We start from the raw sequence: 27,903 nt of genomic DNA, 5'->3' as shown, positions 1-27,903 counted from the left end.
AATTCTGGAGATGTCAGAGATGTAAACCTACTAGGTTGTAAGCCTACTGTACTTGTACTAACCTCCAGATGTAAACCTACCAGGTTACACTGATGTTGCTGAGCAGAAGGGCTATTAAGTGCTGGGAAATGGGAAGGGTCCTCTTTTCCCAAGCAGGCTCCTGAAGAACACCTTTGGAGACTTAGCTTTCTTGCTCAAACATTCCTGTTCCTCTGAGATGCTCTTTTTATTTATTATGGTTGTACTTGCATTTTGTGTCAATAGATAAAATGAATGCTTCAGTCCTCAACGCTGGACTCAGGAAACTTTGAAGTAAAAGGAAAATGGGTAATTTCTACCCCCAGCCACACTGTCTGATGACCAGAATGCCCAATTTCTGATAGTGTTGCTTACATGAAGATTTGCTTCTTAAGGGGGCTGAAAACTAATTCTTCTAACTTCATGGTTAGAAGAATCAAGCACTATTTAACACAACTACAAGCAAAAGCATTAAAACACACACCCATGAAGTTAAAGACAACTGCACAAGATTAGGTGAACTGGCACTGAAAGTTTATCCACTTCAGAAATATATACATTTATATAAAAAAGGAAATTAACACAAAAATTTACATATTTGCAAATCTTGTATTACACAGGTAAAGACAGTGTTATGTTTTATATGTATCAGATTACATAGGTATTTTTACAGTTTACAAATCTTAAGAGTATATGGTAGCAAAAAACATTAAATCTCTGAATAGGGCCCCAAAGATAGCATACTGTCAGTGTGACTGTCATGACACAACAAAGTCAATTATTCCCAGACAGAGAAAAATTTACTCTGTAAACACCATGTGTAAATACTGCAAGAAACTAGAACTTGCTCTGATATACATATATCTATATGCCAAAAATGTTTTTTAAATGCTTTGTTGGCTGAGCCTTCTTTACAGAGTGGGTCATATTAGGGTTAGCAAACCACAGGGATACCCATTTAAAATAAAAGGAATTAGAAACTTAAAATAGCCAATATTAAACAGAATCTGAAATTTAAGTACTGCATATTCTTTACTTTATGCACATAAAACCTATTACAGCGGGAACAGAGATCAAAAGACTGATACTGTGTATGTCCATCTCTTGCAACAGAGAGAGGCAGAGTTTCTTGCCTTGATTGCTATGTATGGTTCCAATATTGCATCTCTTTATGAAGGAAAATCCCTTAGGGATTAAATCCTGGTTTACTGTTTTCCTGAACAGAAAATGCTTATTCTGTAATGGTTTTGTTTATGTTTTTAAAGTTGTGACCATCTAACTGTAACAAGATGAAACCTGACATGTATAAACTTTGAAAAAGTAACAGAAAAAAAATGAAGTTTATGAATACAGATTCAGACCAATAGAAACTAGATACTTTCTCCTGTTTCAGGAATGACAGGATTACTGTTTTAAAATTATTATTACAAGTCTTGTAAACACTATTAGAGATACGAGACTATTATAACAGTACTTTTGAATCAACAAAGTTACTTAACAGGTCATTAAAATAAATTTCTCCTCTTTATTAAAATTTAGGGATAGGGCAATTTTGGCATAAATATCAAGCCCTTGGTTTTAGGATACCTGTCCCCAAAATATTAGGGAACAAATATTACAAGCACCCTGCTAATGCCTATCACTGATAATATGTTAAAAACAGGTTTCTTTTTGCATGCAACTACAAACTGAGTAGCAATTTCAATAATGGAAAAATTCTTGTTGAACTACAGGAAGTAGACTAGGGCAGTATGTTTTGCCCTAGAACAGAACAGAATGCAATGGACTGACAACCTGATCCTAAGAAACTAACCACAAAGATTTATGGAGTGATAGTAGCATCACACTCATGGTTTGGGGGTGGGGTGGTGTTTTGTTTTAAAGAACCTTTCATGATGGCAACGTGAGAGAAAACCGCTAGTCAGAATTTGGGGTATTCAAAAGACTCCCTCTCTCCCCCCTTAGTCTTAAGTAGTCCTTTCTGTTTTCTCATACCCATTAAAAATACAAGTGGCACCTACCCTTCCAGTTCAGAACTAAGTAATGGCGCTCCCATGAAAGACAAGTCAGTATTATTCCACACCTATCTGAAGTACACATCATTAAGTAATACGTGGGATGCCACAACCATATCAGTTGGATAGTACCCTGATGTTGACTACTGCAGACATTGTAATCAGAAGTTACATTTACATATGAGGTGGCTTAAAAAAAAAAGGTCACATTTCCTGATCATCTTTACCTACAGTAAACCAAATTATTTGCACAGAAGTCTTCATTATTTACACATCAACTATACAAGTAATACAAAAACTCTCAGTTGAGCACCAGTGCTGACTTAAGGAGTAATACCTTCAAGTCAGAGCATTAGTATTCCCTGTCACAAGTGACTTCTGATACACTTTCAGAAGTTTCCCTTTTCTGTATTGGTTGTATTCAGACCACTTCTTTGTTCGTGTCCATCTTCCACATTCCAAGGAGATTAGTAATAGCAGCAGTTTTATAAAGGGTGTAGGTATCATGGACAGCTTTCACAGCACAATCTTTTCAGATCTTTTTAAAAGAAAAGACCATAAAATCCACTGATCTGGACTGTAAGGTTTTACCAAAAGTTCATTAAATGGAGTCTATGTACAATTCATGTGAGAATAAATGGTTGAAACAGATGCAGTTTCTGTGTGCAAATAATGGGATGTCCAACAGTGTCAGGAGTCCACAATTAAATCAAGGGCAGTAGGGAACCCATTTGTCCTAAGCGTCAGTGAATTATGCCAGTCATGTCACCTTGGTTTAGAGTAACCATAAGGACACCGAAGAAGCAGGCTGTCGTGACCAGGTAAGATGTGAGTGCTATAGTATTCAACCAAACTTCCCATGTTCAAAAACATGATGTCTGAATCCAGGTAAAACTTGCAATCCTGTTGTAGAACAAAAACATATGTAATCATTGACAGTCATTTTCCCACCTCAATGTTTAAAAAAAAAAAACCACAACCAAAAAAACCCCCAACAAAACACAAACCCCAAAACATCATCATCAGAACTAAGAACAAGCTACTGCTTTGCAAACTAGTCACTTACACAAATAAGTCCAAATTAAACTCAGGAATTTAACATTCCTTCCTTTAGGATTTGACTGGAGCTGATATTTAGATGTGAACATTTACAGCTAGTTTGTCTTTTGCACGACAGAGCAACTAGAAAGCCCAGATCCAAGTACTCAAACTCTCATGCTGGACCAGATATATGTAAATCAGCTAATTTTTACTTTTAGGAATGGGAAGAAGTTTAGACTTTAACTTGTTAGTTCGGATATATACCTATACACATGCACACTTTACACACATATATATATATACATGAAATCCATATGTGTATACATGCACATATATACAGATGCACACATAGTGCAGCTACTAACCTTTTCAAAGATTCTGTAGTTTCTCACTTTTTCTGCAGATTCGTCCCATACAACCAATACCTTGAAGAAGAAAAATGCAACATATTCAGTCTATGCTAATAAGCTTTTCTAAGTCAATGTATTATTAAGGAATTAGTTACAATCCAGCCTCAAAAAAAAATTCACTCAAGTTATGATAGTGATTGTCTCAGATTTTCTTGCATTAAGGAAAGAGCACATCTAAATTGTTACGTACTTTATCATATATAAGATACAGTATCTCTAAATCACAAAGGTTTTTGGGGGGTAGATTCAGCAATCACAAGTTACCTTTCCAGGCTTAGTAGATGAGTTCCTAATACAGTACAATCCATTTTGCGGTTGTCCCCGTGGGCTACTAGCTTTAAATGTCCTAAAAATAATACAGCAATTATATATATTAGCATTTTCTGTATCAGATAAGTAAAATGCCTAGGTTCTTAAAATTCTTATTACAAATCTCTGGTTTGGTTGTCATAATTCATAGTACATCAAAGCTGAAAGAATTTCACTGTTCTAGCATCTGAACCAGCAATGCAGCACAGAAGATCTGGCTTTCTGTCCTGTCTAGCATACTGGCAGAACAACCTTCTCCAGGTGGAGCAAAACCACTTTGCAAGAAGTACGCATTTTCAACTGATACATGAGCACTGAACTAACTCCCCTAAAAAGTGATTTCCATATTAAAGGAATGTAAATATTTTTATTGTATTTTTAAACACAAATTGTACCTATCAAAATTATCTTTGGACTACTGTTCTGTGCAGTTTTTTGTAGGACTTCTAAGCAACTATTTTAAAGTCACATTCTACCTTTCAACTTCAAAGGATTCAGAGGTATTAAGAAACACTGAAGCAGGCAGTGCAACCTGTAAAAAATACGAAGAAAATAAATCACTGTGTAAGTCAATGACAACTGAAAGTGCTAGCAACTTGTTATGCAAATAAGCTACAGCCATCAGTATCAAATTATTAATGGTGATTTAATCTTTACTTTATGCTTTTTCCTCTTTTACATCCAATATTAAAATCCAGAGTTTATCAAGGCATTCCTTAAAGCTTAAAAAAAACCCAAAACACATCACTGTGTTTTCAGAAAGCTTTTTTTTCCCCCTGAAATATGCATTTAAGACATTCCCAAAAGTATACATAAGCAAGAAAAATACTCTTTAAGAATCGATTATCTGTTTGATCTTACTTTTTCATAGTCACCATCAGAATCATCATCATCAGGTTGGTTTGGCTTGGAGGGTAGTGCTGGTTTTTCAAATGAGAAGCTTCTAAAACTCTGTCCATCTGGTGGTGATCTCCTGGCAGAAACAGAACAAAAACTGAAGGACATCTCCTCAGGAAAAGATAACAAATATACACAAAACACTGAAGGGACAATACAACTAGAACTGAAGAGTAAGTTTTGGTTTAGCCCCCAAATCACAGATGAATTTAGGGTGGAAGGGACCTATAGAGATCATTTAGTCCAAGCTCCTACACAAAGCAGGTCCAACCAGATCATGTAGCTCAGGAAGCTGTGTCCAGTTAAGTTCTGAGTATCTCCAAGGATGGAGATTCCACAGCCTCTCCACAGCAACCTGTTCTGGTGTTTCACCATCCGCATGGTGAAAAGTTTTTCCTAATATCTAGCTGTAATTTCCCAGGTTGTGACTTCTGCCTGTTGCCTCTTATCCTATCACTGCAGACCTCTGAGGTCTTGCTCTGTCTTCTCCATACACACCCATTAAGTAGTTGTAGACAGCAGTGATCTCCCACTAGCCTTCCCTGAAGGCTGAATAAATCCAGTTCTCTCAGCCTCCTCTCACATACCATGTGCTACAACCCAAACATCTCTGTGGCCTTCCACTGGACACGCTCCAGTATACCAGTGTCTTCCTTGTACTGTCTTTAAAGAGTTTATTACTTGCTCTTCAGAGCTGCTAAATGATCCAATGGACAAAAATATTTTCATCTGACTCACCATCATAACTAGTTCCACACCCCTTACTAGAGCTGATCTTAATATAAAATGAAACACATGTCCTATCTCAACAGAAGCCTAAAATTGTTTTTGCAGTTCACTGAGGTTCTGACATAAAGGCTTCTTATTCACTGTAATCAAAGGCTTTTAAGTCTTTAAGACAGACCTGAAAAGAAATGAACTACAAAATTTTGGTGTAATTTTTTTAAAGTTTAGTTTATCTACTATTTCTTTCTGAACTATTTCAGAAGCTAAACTCATTGCAAAATTTTCAAACAACAAATACAGAGGCAAAAAAAGCACAACACTGAGAGAAAGAGAGGGATGGTGCAGGGAAGAGAAACAGATGTCAATGTGAATCTGAAATATGTCTGTCCACGAGTTAACTAATGGAAAAATTTAATAGTACATTGTATTTTCATACTTACTGTAACTGGGGACATGAAGACTTCTCTGGTCTAGGCTTGATTCCAGGGGGCTGGTGGGTTGGCACAGGTAGCTTTGGGAGTACTGGTGGCACAAACAGTCCAGGTTTACCAGGTTCTCTCGGCACTTTGGGCTCTACTGGTTTTTCACTAAACTGTGACAGCTTGGGTTTACTGCTTGGTAGTGGAGGAGGAGTTCGCGGTGAAAGGTTTAAGGTTTTTAGCTTCTCGCATCCTTCTGGAGTAGCAAGAACTTGAGCTAGAGGCAGAGGCTCTGGAGGCAATAAGCAAGGTTCTTTGACACACATAGGCTTTTTGAAAAGAGGTAGAGGGGGTACAGGGGGCAGCTGTTCACTTAGTCTCCGGCTTGAGGACTGAATCTTTAGATTAGGTTCAGCTCGGCACTGTAACTGGGATTCTCTCACATTTAAGACATCCTCTAGTTTGATATCAGGTAAGCTTCTTTTAGGAGGCGGTGGTGGTACTGGCACAGTAGATTTGCCAGCAAAGGAATTTGCTTTTGATTCTGAGTAGGCAGCTTTTCTGACATGAGGAACTGGTGGAGGCGGGTAGGCTGGGGGCAGGACCATATCTACAGAAAGAAAACATCCAAAAAACATGACACACTGAGGAGAAATACAGTATGTCAAGAAACGAGACTTTTCAAATTTATTTTCTATGTGATTTAAGATATTTAATTGGCATCTGGTCTGATAATACCCAAAATGCTGGATAAGCATTTAATTTGCAGCACAATTCTGAATGTTACGTGTAGTAAACTTCTGCAATTTTTATTTAGGCGTGGCTTATGATGACTTCGCAAAGAGTTTTCCCTTTGCTAAAAATAAAGAAAGAGAGGCTACATTAAAAGCATTTACCCCTCCTCCAGACTGCTGACCAGATACAGGTTCTTCCAGGGCAGGAGGCCTGCAAGAACACATGCCCTTAAAGGCATGTAACACTTTCTATAAATTGCTACTGCTGTTACTAGGAACTTTTGACCCTGAATACCTCTCAAGATTAGATACCCGTGCATTACTTCAGTTATTTTACCACCTGCGATGCTTAAGATACAACCAAGCCAAAATAATAATCTGGCATTCTACATGAATATTGCCTTCATTGGTGGCCTTTCATGGGGCCTTTTGTGAAGGAATGAAAGAAATCACATACCATCTTTCACTATGTCAGAAGTATCTGGCTGCAAGTAAGACTCATCCTCTTCCTCCTGGTCATAATCTGCAGATAAAAATCAATGTGTCAGACTGATAAATACTCCTGGAACCAATAAAGAGTATTGAGTGCCTATTGCTTTTAAATAAATAAATATTTTTCAGCTAATTTTTTTAAAAAGAGGTGAAAAAAAATTAAAAATTTTGGTCCACCTCTATGCTAATTAGAGTAGGTGTTTACTTAAATTTTGATGTCAATTAAGAAAGCCAATGGTGGGAGATGGATTACACCGCACATTACATTTTTTCCATCTTTCAAGTTAAAATTTACTTTCTGGTGACACTTCCTAGTGTTATAGCCTTCCTGAGAAAAATTCAAATCAGTTGCAGAGACACCACTACATGGATGCACTGGCAAAACCAGTTGGAAAAAAATAACCCCCAAAACCTAACAGAGAAACATTGATGATTTTGGAATATGGAAGCCTAAGCAAGCCTAGTGATCCACAAAACAATTAATTCTTTTGCCTTGCTCTGGCAACAAAAAAAATGCACCACAACAAATGGCTTACATGGTTTCAATGTTGCCTTTAACTGTAAGTCAGAATAATCAAGACACAATCATGAAAAACATGCTACTTCTAGGCATGAATTTCTCATAATTGACTATGATAGGAGCCTCAAGGACAGTATTACCCAGAGAAATGCAATAAAAAAAAAGAAAGGTAAGAGTGTCTGATAAAAATCAGTCAGTTCTTCTAATTTTCCCAATTTAAACTCCTGCTAGGCCTCTTAACATAATTCATACTGCATACAACCCTTTCCTCCCATGAACACAGAAGTACTAAGCTACAATCCTACATGAAATGCTGATGAGTCAGTTTTCCTCTGCTTTGCAAAAATTGAATGGGATTTCCTAAAAAGATTCACTCCTGCCTTTTTGTCCTAGTCAGGAAAAATAGTCAGGAATTTCCTTTCAGGAAATGAGAGTACTTGCTCCAATCAACCCTGCCCTTAGAAATCTGAAAGGACAGATGGGAAAATGCCTAGTAAAGCAACTATGTTCAACCTTGACGTGAGGCTTCTCACATTGGATTTTACTAACACATTTCTTGACTAAGAAGTCAGTTGCTGAAATATGCTGTGAATGCCTGACAGGCTGTCTGTAATGTCCTCACTTCTAATTAAAAAATAAACACTCAGCCAGAACTGTTTACAGTGAAACAGCTACAGCAATGAACAAGTATCAAACTTTGAATAAAAAAGGCTATACTAAGAATGAGATTTTCAGAGCCTTACTTTTAAAAGTTACTCAGTTTGAAAGTCATTGAAGAATGTTATCCTAGGTGTTTCACATAGGCCTATCCTATGCCTGATGTAAAATCTTCCTGAACTGGAGGGATGATCAATTCTCTTTCATACTAAACAGACTACAACACTGATGCAACAAGATCCCAGTGTGGGTGACTGCTTGTTTTGCAGGACAGGTGAATTAATTTTACAGTCTAGATAGGAGGTAACTAGCTCCACAATGTTTTACTGCATTGTCTCTGCACGTTTTCAGAACATACTTTTAAGTGACTAATATCCTATTATTATAATTATTTTCAATTATTGTCAATAATATTTAATTATCATAATAAAGACCACTTTATATTTCCGCACTATGACCTATGGACATACTCAAAATTTTATCTTTTTCCTAGATCTACAAACTCTCCAACATGCAGTCTTAATAAAAGTTTTAAATAGTATTATTAGGGTGTCATACATCTCCTTGAAAGATCTGAATTTCTTTAGTTACCATTTATTTTTACTAATGGTTTATGGCACAGAGTATCTGCTTCTGATTTAAAATTACAACAACTACACACCTTATAAAAACAAGAATTTATAGTTGCAAATTGGATCAGTTTGCTTAAGCTGTAGGAATAGTTCCTGCAGAATCCAGAAGAAATAAGTAAGCAATAAATAAATCTTATTTATCAGTGTCTAAATTTGTCACCTTCATTATCTGCTGAATGATGAGAATACTTGATATCAATGGGACGTTCTACTGAGCCATAGAAACTGTCTGCATCAGAACCAGAGTCACTGCAAAAGACAAGACAGAATACCTTCTGTATCACTGTGCTGTGGGTCTTGGGAGAGTTAACATGTCTGTTAGCAGGACTGCAGCACTGGAAAGGAATGCTGGAAAAGCAGAAGCAATCTATTCCTACTTCCAACTTAACAGCCAGATATGTTGTTGCTGCCATTTTGAAGGTTTTGTGTGTTTTACACAAAGCTGACAATGAAAGATTTCTTAGTAAAAAGATTTATTTTTGTCTTGGTATTCTTTATGTGTTAGGAAGGCCTTTCATTCTTGGCCCTTACTGCACCTGTTTTTATTTAACAGTAAATTACTTGTAGGTGCAAAGAGCCTAAAACACCATTGTCAAGAGCTAGTGCAAAAGGGATAAAAACAAATAAAGATTAGGGGTTGATACCTGAATTCTGTTATTGTTTCTTTCTTCTCATGGTAGTGATCAATTTCCCTCCTCAGGGATAGCATCCAATTCTAAATAAGAATAAAAATACAACATTCAAACACATCCATCTTTAAATCATTAAACAAACATGCACAGTATCTGTCCCCTGTAAGAAATTAGTAACTGTGCAAGGAACCTACACTGAAATAGCGTTTATCCATGACTTTACATACGCATTGAGGGGACTTATCAGTCAAAGCATTTTGACTATCTAAAATGCTATAAGAACGTATTAAAATATTAAACTTTCAGTTTGCGAATTTCAAGCTGTTATTTCTAAAGCCAGGTACTTGTTCATAGTATGTTCATGGGTGAGATTTCACAACCGTTTTCATGCTTCATCAAAGGTTTAATGTACAAATATTTGTTCCTTGGCTAAAAATAAAATGAGCAATATGGAGAAAACCATGACATCTAGTATGTCACTTAGAGCCATTCCCTAAATTACAACTTGAACTGACACTAACTTAATAGTTAAAACTTCAGACATGATTTTCAGAGGAGCCCAGAGAACTAGATATACAAATTTCAGTAACAGCTGCATGTCCAGTTCATTTAGATTTTAGGGAAGTCCAAGATTCACTTTCTGCTTCAAGGAAAATTATATAGCAAAAGAAGAAGAAAGTTACCTTTCTTTCATCTTCAGAAGAAGCTGAAAAAAACCACGTCCTGTGCTTCTTGCTAATGTGAACTAACTTGAAAGGAAACACATTACTTGATGTTGTCTCCTCAGCTGCCCGCATAACCCTGAGAAACAGAACCACCAATACATAAAAACCTTAATCTATAAAAAGTTAATTCTGCTCTGTAAATAAAAGCTCTGATAGAAAGCAGTTTTACTGGCCAGTTTTGCCTTACCAAAAATAACCCCCAAGCCCAGGAAAATGCCACCAAAATCCCCATATGTGCATTTGTTGTACTTCTCCATTAAAGGGGTAGAAAGGACGATGCAAGAGCACTGACAGGAGAAAAAGCACTAGTTAAACCACCAGCCAGACTTATAAATGGATGTTTTCACCTGTTCAATAGTTTTAATGAATTGCATTAATTCACAAGCTTCACACCATGGCAAGAAGTACTTAGGGTGCCTGTGATTCTTATTTCAGAAAGCCACAAAGAAATCAAAACACAGGTTGTCCATGAAGATAAATGAGAACTAATATTAAAAGTGAACTTAATTTTTCCACTTTTCCCTTATAAACACTTTCTTGCACTTTATTATTTTAAAACAGCACAACTCAACCTCTTTCACAAACTGCATTAGATATGTTTGTTTCTTTTTATTTTTTCCCCCCAGAGGAGTCTCAAATGAGGAAATTCCTTACACACAAAAAAACTTGGTTGTAAATGCTCGCTTTGGAACATATAAGGAGACTAAAATCCTAGCAGTGTGGGTAATCTAAATGTAACATTTCTAAGATTTATTCAGCATGAGCCATAGAGAAATCTGATTCAAGTGTTTACCATTATTATTGGGGCTCTCCTTCTTCTTCCTAAAATTTTTAACTCACCAATTTCCTCATATAATACAGTATTTCCATAAGTCCTTAATATTTAGAGAAGGTGGTTTGTAAACGTAGGAAGAAAGATTATCAGAGACATCTGACATTTGGTTAGGTACCTAATGAAGATAACATTGTTTTGGCCTTTCAGTACTTAAATAGGGCTTATAAGAAAGATGGGGACAGACTTTTTAGCAGGGCCTGTAGTGATAGGACAAGGGGTAATGGTTTTAAACTAAAGGAAGGTAGATTCAGACTAGATATAAGGAAGACATTTTATGATGAGGGCGGTGAGGCACTGGAACAGGTTGCCCAGGGAGGTGGTAGATGCCGCATCCCTGGAAACACTCAAGGTCAGGTTGGATGGGGCTCTGAGCAACCTGATCTAGTTGAAGATGTCCCTGCCCATTGCAGGGGGGTTGGACTAGATGACCTTTAAAGGTCCCTTCCAACCCAAACTATTCTATGATTCTATGAAGAAAATATATCTAAGCAACACCCTGAAGCTGCCATTAAGAACAATGTCAACTGCAAAATTATTTCAGAATTAGAGTTTGCATCTTTTTTAGAACCCCAATCCTACTTTCAAGCTGGAAGTTGTCATTTTCTGCATCTGCCCAGTCCAAAACGAAGCCACAAAAGGAACTATAAGTTATTTCACTAATGTAAGGCTGATAAAGATGTTAATGTGGGAAATACCCATGGTACAGCTGGGAGGGATACTAGCAATAGGCATCACTATACATTTTGAGTCACTAGTGAATGCAGCGCTTTCTCATCTCCTGTCCACTCTTAACACATAAAGGCTACTGAATGAAAACTGCAAAATAAAAGTCCAGGGAAGCCTTAGAGTGACTTGTTTTCACACAAGCTTATGCAACTACCAAGTCTAACAAATTCTTTCATTTCAAATTCTCTTTCAATAATGCTTATGTCTGTGCATAATACTAACCAAGACCTGGTCCCAATTCCAACCAAGGTCTCTGCGAGGTTGCTAGAATGCAGAAATATACAAAGCAATGAGACAGTCCCTAGCATTTACAAATTCCATGGTATTTTTCACATTAATGTGATTACAGAAGCTAGCGTCATGGCCAAGTTACAGTATAGGTTGCTTATACAAATTAATCTTGAATCTTTAATTAGCTACAATGTTTACAACTGCATTCCTCTAAAATATGCCATTGTGGTCGTCAGTTCGAAAGCTCTCACATTCTAGTAAGAGATATTTCCTAATTCCAAAAGTCTGAGAACATTATGCAGTACAAGAATAACATACATGTTTGCAAATACAGTAAAATTGCAGTGGTTAGGACCAATAATGTCTTATTTCTCTACATTCCCTCTCTCATTAGTCCTTTCTTAGCACCAATTACAACAGCAATTTCCTAAAGTTAGGCTGGACTTCTATTAGTTGGCCTTGTTACGTAAGCTGCGCTCAGTCAGATTCTGATAATACTGGTTAACTTGAAAGCCATTATTTTTGTCTTCAACTTAGAAAGCAAATATTTAAGATTTGTAATGTGTAGCAAAATGAGTCAGACATTTTGCACGTGCATTCTCTCATTTATCACTCCTGTAGTTGATTCAATTTTGACACTAATTAGTGTTACTGAATCAGTAACTCCATAAATATTCCTTTCTGATTGCTTTCTATTTTTGTGGTGATCATCAAAATCACTAGAGAACAAAGATCATTCATCTGGAAGAATCCACATGTATCTGCATGTGCAAAGTCCGCATTAAGGTGGTAACAAGAGTAAGCCCATTGCAATTTTAACAGCTTTACTGGTTAAGTTACAAAAGATGAAGGCTATACACTTGCAAAGCACAGGAAACATCATATATACAATTTGAAAGCAATACATCTCTTGGAATCCGTGATCAGTGCTTAACCCAAACAACAGATGTAGTTGAGTTTAACTTGCTTGGAAATGAAAACCATAGCCCCCTGCATTAAGTAAAAGGAGCCTGGGTGTTAAATAAGTTCTTTGGCACTCACCTGTTGTAACCATTCAAAGAAAATGCACCCTGTGGAGATGCAGATGTGCTGCTCTTAAAATAGTAAATACATCCCTCATGGATAATCACAAATCTCAATGGCCCTGAAAAGATAAAGAAAAAAAGTGAGCAAAATATAAATCCAAAGGCAGTACATTAACTAGAACCTCTTAACTTGGGTAGAATTATCGTTTAAGATTTTAGTAATCTTATTGATCATTATAAAAGAGCACAAACTAGTCAAATGACAGCTTGTTGATGACCAGCCACATGGTAAAGCTGTCCATTCACAAAGTTTCGGGACTAAGGGTAGTATTTGCTTCCCTCATTTGAGAGGCAGCTGATCTGATAATTTCAAAAGAAGCCTAAGAGACTGCAGAGGTCTGACCTCCACCTGTGCTCCTTTACTAGAGGAATAAGCTAATGTAAGAATGCACCCTAAAAAGGAATGGAGAAAGGTAGCCACAGGCTACAAATACATATTTATGTCCATCCCAAAACCATGACAGTATCTCCCTCTCTTCTTTCACCTCAAGTACACAAAGCTGCCAATAAAATGTTTTATTTTCTTTTTTTAAAGGGGCCAACATTCCTTCCTTTATCAAATGCAATAATCTTTGTCCTTAACTACATAAGTATATTTTAAACATGGATAGCAAAGGAATAGCATATAAATAAACCCCAAATCTTAAGTTTTCTCCATGTAAATAGATTCTGATTCCAGAAGCAATTACTGTTTTTAAGTACAGTCTAATGTTGGCAGTGAGAAAATTTCCATTTCACAACAGCAGTAGGAGATGGGGATATTTTTCCAGTACAGAATAACCAACTGGAAAAAAAGCTGAGTACTAATTTATTTTAGAAAAGAATATTTGAAATTGATACATATCCTAGGAATCTGTTTCTGCCTTTAAAATCTTACTTGTGAAGGACTAGACAAGAGATTTAACCAAGTAAAAAAAAAAATCTACCACAATATTTATCATCTGGGATTTACAGTTCCAAAACAATTAAGGGAAATTCTTTCAATATGGGTCTTTCATTCATATATTCCAGTAAAATTGTAATCCATTACAGACAAAGTAAGGGGAAGAACAGCTTCATTAAGTAGTCTGCTAACATCAAATGTGTTAATGGCCCTAAAGGCAAGCATTTAAAACATTTAATTTAGTTAATACCTCATTCAACTTACACTTCAAGATCTGCAGCTGGGTGCCTCCTTTTTTATGAAGATACCCTGATTTGGTCACTCCTCCAGGCATTGTCAAAAGGTTTTGTGCTCCAATTGCCTTCATTGGGACTGGCCAGACCTGCTCCTCTGAGGCCATCGTTCTGCAATGTAGAATAATTAAAAACAGTTTAAAACTTAGATTTTACTTTAAGAAATGAGTACCGAGAAACAAAGCTTGTTTCCTTAAACAAGTTTTCCAAACAACTAACATGGTTCAGCAGTCAAGTATGCAGCACAGACGGGTGTTCATAGATTCCAGGAAGTTTGTAATGTATAAAAAAACATGGTGCAAAAAGTCCCAATTTATTTTTATACCACTCTCAAAAGTGATTGACAGTTGTTGAAGCAACAGAAGAGTGCTTAGTAAATGTTATTTAAGTATTTATATTTTAAAAGTGCCTCAGATAACACTGTGAGAGTTAATCAGGCAGGTGACTAGAAAGAAAATAACTTTCTTCTCTGAAGTTCTATGCCACACATGCATATACAGTATAATTTTCTGTATGAGGGAATCAACAGTCATATTTTACTAACAGCAGTATCCAATACTACTTACTCCTTATATTTACATATTTTATTCTGAATGAAAGCATTAGTATATAATCTCATACTGGATGTCATATGTGACAGCATCCTGTGCAAATGAAGTTTATGTCCGATTGCTGCAGACTGCCATTAACTTATTTATCTATTAATGCCATGCTCCACCAAGCACCTTTGCAGTTAGCACTCTTTCTGCTATCATCTAACACAGGTTATCAAGAAAATTAGTTTCTTAGTAGTATTTTTTTTTGTCTGATACATCACTATAAGACCTTTCTTTCTTCAACTGGTAACAGAACTAGGCTAAAAATCCTACTGTGTAATACAGAAAATAAATCATGCATGAACTGAATGGGAAGTTTGACCCAAACATAAAATGGTCTGTTATCCTCAGGTGTAGGGCTAGAGAGCTTTGCTGATAAGAGGCAAACTAATGAAGTTCCAGTTAATTAGTTTCTGATAAAGGAATGATGGTTTAGAACTGAAAAAGCTTTTAGTGGAGGACTGAAATCTAATGGATCCTGCTTGCATCTCCTTTCCCCAAAGGGACAGTAATGGAAGTCAGTAGTCTAGCTCAGTACAGGAATCCAAGAGCCTACAGCACAACACACCCACCTGAGCACTAGTCTCTCCAGCCTAAGACGGCAACTTGAAGTACCCATACTGAAAAGAATAAGCAAGTGAAACAGTTTTGTTGAGGGATTAATTGCAGCAGTAGAGTACATATGCATTGTACGTGTGTTTGGAAAAACAGAAATGCAAGTCAATTGATCATTCACTGGATCAGCTTAGGATTTAGATCTAACTGCTTGCCCTTTGCTGATGATGCATCTGTGGAGAAGGGTGGAAATTACTAACAATTTCTACCAGGAGAGTTTAAACTCAATTAAATTGTCTAGGTAGCCTAGAAAACTTAATCACAAATATTAGGTTTTAGTCGCCAGTGTTATAAAACAGGCACAAGCAGAGAAGATAGGATCCAAGGCCCTAGAAAGGTTCTCACAGCAGACACTGCAAGGCACCATGGTTTCCCAAGTTTCCTCCAGGACCTTCCTGCCCACCAAAAGGTAAGTTAGTTCTGTTATATCCTTCATATCCTTCCTTCTGCTATTTCCTCCCTGTTCTTATTATATGATTGAGATCTTTCCAAGCCGAGTTGTTCCTTCCTCCTCCTCCCCCACAATGAAATTCCTAGCAACAGCAATGTGTTAACAGGTCCAAGAAGGGGCTATGCAGATATTTTAAGAATTAAAAAAAACAGTAACAAAAGTTACCCCCACACACACACAAAAAAAGAAAGAATCCTTCAAATTATTGCTCCACATCTTGCAGAAAAGCCAAAATGAGAGGAATGGAGACTGTTAACCTGCTGGCTGCTGACACCAAACCACACCGCAGTACTGCTAAGAGAATAGCATATAAAGGAATAGCACTCCTTGAAATAGCAAGGAGTGCATATAAAGGAATAGCATTCCTTGAAATGAGGAATGCAAAGGCAAGTCCTGAGCTAAATGTTTCTTTTAAGAACAGACACATCAACATTCAAACATTAGAAATTAATTTATGATTAAGTTATTTCAGTCTGTTTCTCATTACATTCAGAAAAAAAAGTAAAAATGGAACTTTTTTTATTCAGACAAATATACTCTGATCTCAGTTTTTTGATCTAAGTCTAACATTAGTCTCAATGCCATCCAACAGTTTCAAGTTCATCATGGGTCTTCAAATCCTGTGTCCTTTTACTACAAAGAACATAACAAGAAAGGACTTAAGCACCTAGCCTTTGGTGTGAAACTGTTTCAGTGTTATGTACTTAGGTTGAAAACAAACCAGAAGAGGCAGAGTTAAATCTCTCAGAGAGGTTATCCAAAAGAACCAGTAAGCTGAGATTTCTCGGAAGCCAACAACAAACACTGGGGACAAGGGTATCCTGCCCTAGGTCAATACAGAAAACAGAAATATTTGACTAGGTCATGTTGGCCTTCTGTGCAGGAATAGACTAGTTACACTACTCATTAAAGTGTGCCTGGATGAGGCACCTTCTCCTCCACCTGAAAAGCCTGAATATCAGGTGGGGGGGGGGGGGGTAGGGGGGGAATCATGGAAGCAGAGGAGCAAGCAGGTGGTGGTGGTGTGGGGGGAAACTCCACATCTACAGTGTGATGACTATAGGATTTAACTGAAGGGGAAGGACAGCAGAGTATCAGGTTCTGCTTCCTCTATTCATGATCATTTCTTACTTTTGACTACTCACTATAAAACAGTCCTGAGAAGAGGAGACCAAACCTCAGAACTGCCCCATCCCAGCTAAGTGAATAAAAGGAGATGTGGCTAAACTCCACAGAGACAAGTACACATTATATCAGCTAAAGAGCTCACCTAATACACCCGGCTTCTCAACAGATTTAGAGGCTGCTATGCCTATTTTCTGGATCTCACTGTGGCTTATAGCACTCCCCATCACATCTGTAGGCTCCTCAAGCACTTTCATTTGCAGACACATAGGGAGGACTTTGGTATTCTGAATTGAAATGTTTGAGTTAGGCTTCTAAAATCCATTTAAGTACTTTGAATCTAGTCGCAAGATTTTCTTCTTTTCTTGACAGTACAAACAATCCTGGAATGACACTAGATGCTATTTTGCATCAAGCTGCTGGGAGAAAGCTGTCAAAACAATGTAACTGCAGGATCTTTATTGTAGGGGTGGGAGGAAGGAAAAATGGATGCTCTTGAAGATTCTTCTGGTCTTAGCATCTACAATATGGTTGCCTTTAGCTCACTGAAATGGTTCCTTCCACTCTTGATATTCCTCTTAGATTTTTTTTTAATCCATTACATGAAAAACAGATCAATAGCAAGCACTGAAGTCACTGTAGGGCCTCGTAGCTCTACATCACTAGATCTAGCTCTACATAGATAGATCATTAAGAACAGAAAGGTATTTCCAAATTGTTTCTTATGCAGTCACATTCTTGCACTACAAACCAAAGACCCCACTACACATTTTCACCACAGGTGCATAAGCAGAGTCTCTTCCATGGAGCTGACAATGAAGTTAACAGAAAGGGCCCACTAAGTGTGATCAGAGCCAAGCCATGCTCTCTTTCTGACACCGGTCCTCTGTTACAAACAGAAGGTGACATTACTCATGCATTGTTTTGTGCAAGCTCCTAGTAATAGCTACAAACTTTATTCTCCTTCCCATTCACCAAGGGACTATATACATATTTTTAAATTAAGTTTTCCATCAAGCCCCAAAACCCATTATAAGTGGCTATTGAATCAACCTTCTTCCCCACTGAAACAGCACTGAACTGAACCTTCTGAATCAGAAGAGGATGGCAGCAGACGCTGAAAGGCCTTGCATCACTTTGTTTCTCAGAGGATCCTCATGATAATTCTATGCTTGCGAGGGAGATGATAGGCCTTAGAGTGTAGTAGGAGAAACAGTGGAACAGCAGTTTATAGGATTTGCTTCATCATTCAACAGTGCTTTTGGAAAGGCAGAACAGTGCAGCTAGCACTCTCGAGCGCGATACAGAGCTTATACAATTACTATTGTAATTACTTCATATATACAAAACTGGTCTGCCAGACTAAAAACTGAACCAATTTGCAGTGTATTAACAACATCAGTCCAAGTCTATCACATGAGTATACTTTTCTCAAACACTATCACAATGAGCTGGTTTTTATTTTAAAGTACCATGAAAGTAGCAACAGCACAAAAAAAAAAGTGAAATTATGCGCTTCATCATGTAACCTAGATAATGCCAGTCTGATACAGAAGTTTCTTCTGAATCATAACAATACTGTTACCAAGCTCAAACTCCAAATGGAGAGTAGACTTCTGTTATTGTGTAGTATGCAAATGTATACATCTGTGAAGTAATTTTAACCTATCCCCTCAGTCAGCATATATAGAATAGCTAGACTGGAGGCTAGGGCATAACTTTACAGGCTAAAAGTCCCTCCACGAGTAAAAACAAAATTCTGCCACATCAAAAATCTGGATTACATTACAGAAGAACACTTACCCCTTTTGGCCTTAAGAGCTATTGGTGTTCAGCTCAATTAAAGCAAATACAAGGTGATTCAACTAAGGATTGCATCCTGGAAGAACCATGAGTCTTCAGTTCTTCCTTAACTGAACATATGGCAGATGTGATTATCTCCACATCTTGCAGTATATAGGTGTAAGAACACATTACCCTCATATCTGAAACTACAGCTGCCAAAAATTGTATTAAAAATTCTCACTTGTTATAATAATATTTATGGTCTGTCCTAGAGCCCAGTTTCGTCATGCTGAAAACAAATAAAAAACACCCTCCAAAGCTGCAGTACAAAAATTAAACCTGGTCTGAATTTGTAACAAGTATCTCTATGCCAATTATGTCTGAGAACTTTTTAAACTCCATAATATCTCTTAACTTCTAGTCTTTAAATTCTATTTTGAAAGTAAAACCTAGCAAAGCAAGATGCTAGTTTCCTTCTGAATATATAACTTACATATAACTTTACATATATAGCATATAACTTACACAAATGAATGTATTCCTCATAACACAGAGGGAGACTGAAGTTTCAGTCTCTACAAAAGGCTTAACCAAAAATGAGGCAGCATTACATACAGCAAAACTGTAAAATAAAAGCTTCCCCAATGTGCTCTGAGCAATTCTGAAAGAAAAATTAGTTCTCTGATTCAACCACCTAAACATTTACCATCTGTTCTTAAAACTGCTTTCTGCAAAATTTTCAGAACATCATCTCTTCTATTTATTAAACATTCTCCAGTATTTCTTAAATACTCTTCCATATCTCTCCTACTTTTTTGTTTACACATTCCATTTCTTAATACTTCTAACAGCCCCTTTCACAATAGTCTCTCAAAAGGATTAATAGCACAGTACAAACACTGTAAAGTCAAATAAATCTTAGAGAACAAATAAAACTGAGAACTATGCCCAACTGAGATAAACTGAGTAAACTTACAACAGTGTAACTTGCTTCAACTTGCTTTTCTTTTCTGGCAAAGATTTTCAACCAACGCTCACCTCATCTCTTCCCCCTTCAATTCTTTATCCTTGAATATTCTGCATAAGTTAAAAGTATTTTACCCCAAATACAATATTCTACTCTTAGTTTTAGTCTGCTCTCTACCTAAAAGAGAAAAGATGACAGAAATACAAGCCACAAATATGCACTAACCTGGTGACCGTGCCTGATCGACACATAGTTTTTCTGCTGACAGTTTCACCGAATGATTGTTTCCTTTGTGATGACAAAGCCATTAATAGCTTATGACCCCTCTCAGGCATGACAGGAACATCTCTGCACTTCTCCCCGTTTTGTGTATTATAAGGTTGCAAGTGACTGCAATAGCTGCTGTACGCTCAACACACAAAAGGAAAAGAAACCCTGCCCCAACTGCTTCTGCATCTGCACTGCTCTGTGGCCAAAAGGGACGCCTAGGCAATGACTTGTTTCCTTTGTTACTTCCTGTTTCCCCCCAGTGTTAGTAGGCAGCATTATCTTTGTCAGATTTCCCAACTTCCCTGAGGTTATAAATCAAACCCTGCATACCTCAAGCCTCTGTCAGATGGCAAGCCAGAAAGCAGAGGGGATTTTCCAGTGCTCACTTGCTTCCTACTCACCTTTCAATCAATCACTTTCCCTTAGGAGAAAAATAAAGTAGTCCTTTTTTCTTACAGTGTACTCAGGCTCTCACACCAGCAGAGGCACAGCTCAAATGCTACCTGTGGTTCTGAAGAGCCTGTGCTTCAGGTACTGGCACTACACCCACAGAACTACAGAACTAAGTATTTCATCTCTCTTCTGTCCTGTAGCTGGAGCTTGTCCTTCCCTCTTCAACGCAAGAAATTAAAAATAGCATTTCTGAAAGATTATGCAGCATATACATGCTTTAGAGCAAGTCTTGCCTGTACTTTTGACGCTACACAAACCACAAAAGACAATAAAATTCAAATCCAAGAAGCTCACAATGCAAGGGCAACAATTCTACAGGACAAGTATCACCAACTGATGATGAATAAATGCCAGTTTTCACTTATTTTCATCTGGACCTCTTAAAAGTGTTTCACTGACTTTGCCTGGAATTAACCAAACACCCCAGGCTAGAAAGTTAAAATAAAACAAAAACAACTAGCAAGTTTCAGAATGATGGCCAAAGCCTACATACATGAATACGCCAAGTAAAGCTTACATCATGTATTTTGGGGGAAATGGATATGAATCTGTACTCCAAAATAGAAGGAAGAAGTTTCTATATAACATCTTTTCTTTTTGTAAGCTACCCAACAGTCGAAGCACAGAAGAAAATAACATTTCAGATACTGGCCATGGCTGTATCAGCTAGAAAAGCAATTCTCAGTCTTCACCATAGGGCACCCATTTGCACTCCTTCCATAGCCAGGCTGTTTAGGAAGGGGAAGCAAACCATAAATACCACACACCTGTTGTTAGCTAAAAGGATCAGCATATCAACACAAAATCCCAATGCTATTTAATAAGAATCAATACCCAGTTGTCGCAGTAGCTTAATTAACAGATTTTTCACACAGAAAAGATGTAAAGAGGACTACATCTCAGCAGTTTGTGAATTAAATTCACGTGCTTTATCTGCTACAATATTAGTTACCAATTTAGACTTTAAGCATTAACACGCAATGCTTTAAAGCAATCTTTCCTCCCCCAGTTCTCTGCTATCTAAGCGTACTCTTCTAAGTTTGCATTGCCATCTTTGCAACCTTTATCTCTACCTCAGTAAAAAAGCTACGATCAAAATGACAGCATTTGAGTATATGTAACACTGGAAAAAAATCAGTTCCTCTTTCCCTTTTCTGGTCTGACACACCTAAGTCTTGGTTTTCCCCTCCAAACTCCACAACTATAGTACCATGCTCTTTGGCCTCAACAGTCTCATTTTAATTAGGTCTCATTTATCCAACACATGTTCCTGAAGTACTGTTTTTTCACTCTAACCTTTCTGATACTGTCCTCTCACATTCTTCACTTAAACACTCAGAAATACAGAATTTTTCATTTCAAGTTCCAAGATCCCCTTTTGATTTTTCTGGTGATTTCCAACACTGTCAAGATGGTCACAGAGTTAGAGCAGAAGCCATTTCACACAGGCACACACACAAGCTGGTGTTCCACTGAGGACCACCACCACCAAAATAATTTAGATGTTTCACAGTTTTGGAAGAATGAAAATTCAGCTTAACTTTCTAGACCAAACATTAATCAGAAGGGTTGTGTTTCAAAATTGCAAATAAAGACTCTGAAGAGACATGAAATCCTTATGGATTTGATTAACATGTCTGTCAGGGAAGTGAAAGAGCACGAAGTTTATCCTTCTTCACAACGCAAAATTCAGTTTTTCAAAGGACTCTGGTATATGGTCTTCAGACCACTAACCTTCATTTGTCCTCGCAAAACCAGTGGTCAGAAGCAGCCTTGCACCAAGCTAGCCTAGGGAGAATTTCACTCAAAAGGAGTTACTTCATTTCTTTAACATTATGAGATTTCACTCAAATAGCCTTAAGAGGAGGAACCAAAGCATCAGAAACCAACATTTGGATTTCATTCCAGCAGGGCCACTGTCTGAGGAAGTCAGCCAATCACCTCTGCAGTTGTTAGGAACGGCTCTTGCTCCCAGTCAAAAGCAGACCTACTTATCTTTAGTTAATGAAAAGCAAGAGCAATAAGATATACCTCTAGCACTATGCTGTCCTTGCCAGTGTAAGTTCACTAGTCTAGCTGATGGGTTGAGTTGTCTCTGCAGCAAGAGAACTTCCTCTTGCTGACCAATTTACAGGAAACCACAAGAATGGACTGTAAATAAAAGCAGCACAAGCAGAGCACAGCAACAGGCAAGGCAGAAAAATTAACAAAGCAACAAAAGAAATTAAAATAGCATAAACCCCACTTTCCTTCAGCTGCAGCAAGTAGTCAGCTCACTAGTCAAGTTCTGCTCAGAGTAACATAAGAGTTCATACATTATATATCTCCATAAAACCCCACAGTATAGTAAGGCATTAAAAAAGGCCACATTCTGTTAAAGTTTTACTGTCTTTAATGAGCTTGAATCAGGATTAGATTATGAGTTTTATTATTTTACTAATTCTAAACTAGTTTAGTCCCAAGTTTCTAGATCACAGTGGAAACACATCCACTATCTTGAGAGATGATATGTGTCAACTGCATACTCCACAACTGCAGATTGTAAAAGAGCAAGTGTAAATTACTCTCCTGAATCCTTCATCTGCTAGGTAAGGCAGTCCTGTGAAAATGTGAATAACCATGCATCAGAACTACTTCTGCTAGGTGACCTGCAGAATAATAATTAAAAAAAAAAAAAAATCAGCAACAAAGGGGAGAAATGAGGCCAGAACTTCCAAAAATCCTCTTTCAATGCCAAAAGAATTCCTATTCTTTAAATGTCAACTATCATTCCCTCATTCAGCTTAGTTAGGAAGAGCTGAAGAAGCCTTAATAAGATATTTACTTATTTACTTATATATATATTTTAAAAAGTAGCTGAAGCCTTGATAATATATACTCAATCTAAAACTGAGAAACACTTCAGGTCAAAAAGCTTCTGAGTTTCTATTTATACCCCACTGCTCTTAAGCTCTGAACATCTATGGACATATTGTTGGCTTGGAACTTCAAATAAGCCAGACAGCACTGGTCTGCAATAAGCAAGCCATATTTCAGAGAAAGAGCGTATCAATTTAAAAAAAAGTTGTAACTTTTCTTGGTTGTTTCACCAAACAGCTTGGCACAAGTCCTAGAAGTTGATATACGGACTTTGATTTTGGGATATGGTTAATGTCATATATTGCTCAAACATCTGTAGACCAAAGTAGAGCCACAAAGTATTTGCGGTATACACATAGCTTGTAAAAAACAAATTACACTGTGCAGCTGGCAGAGAAGAGCCTTCTGCAGAGAAGAACCTTCTGCAAACTCTCAATATAAGAACATTATCATTTAACAGATTACTTTTCATCAGCTAGGCTTGAAAAATAACTTAAGACTTCACACTGATGTAAATAAGGACTGAATTAAAATCAGTACAGCTATCCTAGCATAATTATCTATGTTGGCAATGTTATTACGAGTAGCTTTTCAAGATAAGTTTAAGGGATTTCTACTAAATCAAAAGGCCCCTCAAAACTGTATAGCAGCATTCACCCAGTGAATTAACTGGGTGTAAAACCTATGACAGTCAGACCATACCAGTAACACTTGGTATAAGTAACACTTAAAAGAGAAAGCAAGTTCTTAAACTTTTTTGCTGCTTATCATGTTTCTTTAAAATAAATTCAAAGACACATTATCAAGGCATGATTCCATTGTCATTTACTATTCAAACCAGATGGACAGGTTTTTTGTTCCTCTTAACCGTTACCTATATACAAGGTCCTTATAAAAAAGATTGTAAATGTAGCTATGGTTATGATTAACTGATATGTTTCATCAGTGCTCATAGAACAATTTAAACTAGACCATAGTTAAAAAAAAAATCATGTAACTGAGCAGAAGTACAAACATGATGGCCAAAGTCCTATTTCTGCAGACAGTTGTGCTGCAGACAGCTGCAAAGGGAGTTTCCCCAGATACACATACACACTCAAAGTGGGAGTTCCCACAAATTATTTATTTCCTTGACAGAAGTTTTCAATTCTAAGATTTTACAGTTAAAACAATTTTACTGCTAGGCTGGTTTGTGATGAACTGCATACAGTTCTATCACTAATGTACTCATAATTGATAATTTAGGAAGCACTGTTGGACCACAAAATAATTTCTGCTTACACATTGTGCTGGTTTTGGCTGGGGTAGAATTAATTTTCTTCACAGTAGCTAGTATGGGGCTATGTTTTGGATTTGTGCTGAAAACAGTGCTGATAATACAGAGATGGTTTAGTTGTTGCTAAGTAGCGCTTCTACTAAATCAAGGACTTTTCAGCTTCCCATGCTCTGCCAGGTGCAAAAGAAGTTGGGGGGGGATACAGCTGGGACAGCTGACCCCAACTGCCCAAAGGGCTATTCCATACCATATGGCATCATGCTTAGTATATAAAGCTGGGGAAGAAGAAGGAAGTGGGGGACATTCAGAGTGATGACGTTTGTCTTCCCAAGTAACCGTTACGCAAGATGGAGCCCTGCTTTCCTGGAGATGGCTGAACACCTGCCTGCCCATGGGATGAAGTGAGTGAATTCCTTGCTTTGCTTGTGTGCGTGGCTTTTGCTTTACCTATTAAACTGTCTTTATCTCAACCCATGAGTTTTCTCACTTCTACTCTTCCGATTCTCTCCCCCATCCCACTGTGGGGGGAGCGAGCAAGTGGCTGTGTGGGGCTTAGTTGCTGGCTGGGGTTAAACCACGACACATGTCAAAACACCTTTAAGCATTTAAACTGGCAGACCACTGAACACTAGTAAAAGCAACACCTAAATAAAAGCTTTTAGAAATTTATGAGAGGGAGTCAAATATCCATTACTGATTATAAAGCATATCAAATAGGTACAAGCAGATGTCTTGCCATATAAAGCTAAGTCTGTTGTTCGGAAATATTTTTTCTGTTTTCTTAGAATTTTACTTATATCAATATGAAGAACATCAAGAGTCCAAGGGAAAAAAAGAAGGAAGGCGAAAAAACCACCTTAGAGGCCTACACTTATGTTCACCATTTTCTACCATTTCTGATACTAAAGCATTTTGGCAAGATATACAACATCCATCAGTTCATTGTATACTGTGCTTGTACAAGACTAACAAAACTTAGGTCCAAGACTACTGTTGCCAGTTGAAGAGAATATTTCATGTGAGTATATATGCAAGTCAACAGAAAAATTACTGAATATAAAAAATTTTAAAACTTTCCTGCAGCAATATATTAAAAACAACAAAAACACATAAAGCTTATAGAGAAAGTCCTTTTGAATGTATATCGGCAAAAAATTGCAATGAGTAAATTTATAAACTCTATCATGGACACAAGCTACTAATTGAATACTAAAGAAATTCAGCAAGCCCTGGTTCAGAGGAAGCATTTGGTCATGTCATTCATGAGCCCTTCAAGCTTGCATGTCCCTTTTCTGGTGGACTGCAGTAACCTTATGTTTAAAAAAATACTCCTCTGCAGGCAAATGGCTGCAGCCAGCACCAAAGAGGAAGTTCAACTTCTGTCAGATCCTGGGAGAACAAAACAAGACAAATATTTCCTATTTTTATTTTGCTTGTAAAGCAACTATGTGATACAATTTTAAGGCAATGTGTAACCGCAAAGACTTGCTCTATACTCTCTGCTGTACAACACAGTAGATAGTGCTGGTTTTTAAGTAGTGATGCAGTGAAGCATCTCAGAGTTTGCTCTTCTCATACTTGGAAACTCTGACTAGGAACCAGAATCTCAAAATAAGCTAATAACCATGCAAGTGTAATTTATAGAATTAGAAGGCCCAACTGGGCTGTATTGCTAATGGACAGTCCCCACCTCCAACAGCTTTGAAGCTCCTTGTGCTCAAAGCCTCATGCAAGCAAGTAGGTGCACCAGAAACAAGGTTTCTTTATTCCGATTCCAATGACTGTTCCCTTTTAAATCACGATATAAACTTCTCTAAAGGATGTTGTAAGGCATAAGTATTTTTGCCACTCCCACCTCCAACCACCCAAAACACTAAATCAAAGGACTGAAACAGGTAGGAGCATGGATTACAATAACCAGGATATAAGGCTACCATATATTTCATCACTTAGGTAAATACTACTCTTTTTTTTTTTAACATGCACTGGAAAGAAGAATCTCTGCAAGATCATGCTTACTTTCTACAAAAGCTGAATTTAATTGTAACCACCAGATCACACGTAGTTGGGATTTTAGGTCAAGATTTTAAAATGAAAACAAACATACACTGCAAGGCTGCACCAGAAAGACTGCAGTAAACAAACAATTTTAATTTGGAGGACATGAGAGGGAACAGTCATTTCATATCACTTAACCCTAAAAATGTATGATCACATGCAATAGGCTTCTTCTACAAGACAATTTGGACAGTGCCATTTTACATTATCATTTCTTTTATGGAAACCACTACTTGCTTCAGAAGTATGACCAAAAGGAAAAAAAAATTTCCCCTTAAACTTTTTTTAAATGAACTCCAACAGCAAGGATTAGCCCAACATTGACCTACGCCTCCAAAGCTGCAGAGTTGCATTCAAAAGCAAGTTCACGCAGGTCTGTTTTCAAGTACAGAAGACATTCATACGCAATACTTCGTAAGTGAAGTACTTCATGATAATACTTCATGAACAACATTCTTATTTTACAACACAGATTACAGTTTGCCTAATGAAGTATATTACTGGTATAGTGCCAACGAAGTTTGCAGAAAGGTTTCACAAGAGGTACAAAAACCCCACAACATACTGTAAGAGTAACAAACACCTGACAGTAAGATAGGCCAAAGGCGAGGAGCTAAAAATACAAGTTCTAGATCCTTGCCTTCTGTCTGGTCTTGACATCACTTAACTCTTCTCTTCAAATCATCTCCTTTTCTGACCTGTCTTGAAAGTCAAGACATATACTCTTACAAAAGCCTTTATAATGGTTAACTCATTCACACTGGGAAATAGACTTCAGAAGACTAAAGATAATGGGAATGGATTTAGTGGTACCACACATGTAAATCAAAACCCTTCCTAGAGTGGTGAACATTAATATTTCAGAGGAGGAAAAAAAAACCACCCAAAGAAAACTGCTGTGATGCATCTAGTTCAGTGCACAGTGACTGAGAAGCTGGGAATACAGAAATCTCGGACTCCAAGATCTCACTCTCTGGCACTTCGAACGACACCAGCAAGCCCCTGAGCTGCAAATTCTTAGGATGGAAATATGTTCTATATCTTTGCCCAGTTCTTACACTCTTCTGTAAGCTCTCCTCAGATCTGACTCCATGCAGCCATTCCTGTGTCCCATCAAGTGCTCAAAAAAAAATTCTGTAAACTGGAACATTCACTTTAAAAGATATTT

General features: G+C 37.4%; 1 protein-coding gene across 9 annotated transcripts in view; it reads right to left on the bottom strand.

Moving 5' to 3' along the window:
• Positions 1-540: 540 nt before the first annotated feature.
• The window catches only part of SH3BP2 (SH3 domain binding protein 2), a 41,996-nt gene continuing 14,633 nt past the window's right edge, over positions 541-27,903 (bottom strand). For 7 of the 9 annotated variants that reach the window (XM_072862557.1, XM_072862562.1, XM_072862559.1 and 4 more), the window contains 12 exons: positions 14,252-14,391; positions 13,061-13,163; positions 10,186-10,303; positions 9,515-9,585; positions 9,031-9,119; positions 7,027-7,092; positions 5,857-6,445; positions 4,655-4,766; positions 4,270-4,325; positions 3,749-3,830; positions 3,440-3,499; positions 541-2,936 (listed from right to left, as the gene is read on the bottom strand). In XM_072862557.1, the coding sequence (XP_072718658.1) occupies positions 2,799-2,936; positions 3,440-3,499; positions 3,749-3,830; positions 4,270-4,325; positions 4,655-4,766; positions 5,857-6,445; positions 7,027-7,092; positions 9,031-9,119; positions 9,515-9,585; positions 10,186-10,303; positions 13,061-13,163; positions 14,252-14,391 (1,624 nt within the window). In that variant the 3' untranslated portion in view covers positions 541-2,798. Of the gene's footprint in view, positions 2,937-3,439; positions 3,500-3,748; positions 3,831-4,269; positions 4,326-4,654; positions 4,767-5,856; positions 6,446-7,026; positions 7,093-9,030; positions 9,120-9,514; positions 9,586-10,185; positions 10,304-13,060; positions 13,164-14,251; positions 14,392-20,044; positions 20,293-27,903 lie in introns of those variants that run through there. The other 2 variants (XM_072862561.1, XM_072862560.1) reach the window with 2 other exon arrangements.

This window comes from Ciconia boyciana, chromosome 5, assembly GCF_034638445.1.
Source record: "Ciconia boyciana chromosome 5, ASM3463844v1, whole genome shotgun sequence".
NCBI lineage: Eukaryota > Metazoa > Chordata > Aves > Ciconiiformes > Ciconiidae > Ciconia > Ciconia boyciana.
Note: the sequence above shows the minus strand (reverse complement) of the source record. Positions and strands in the feature narration are given on the sequence as shown.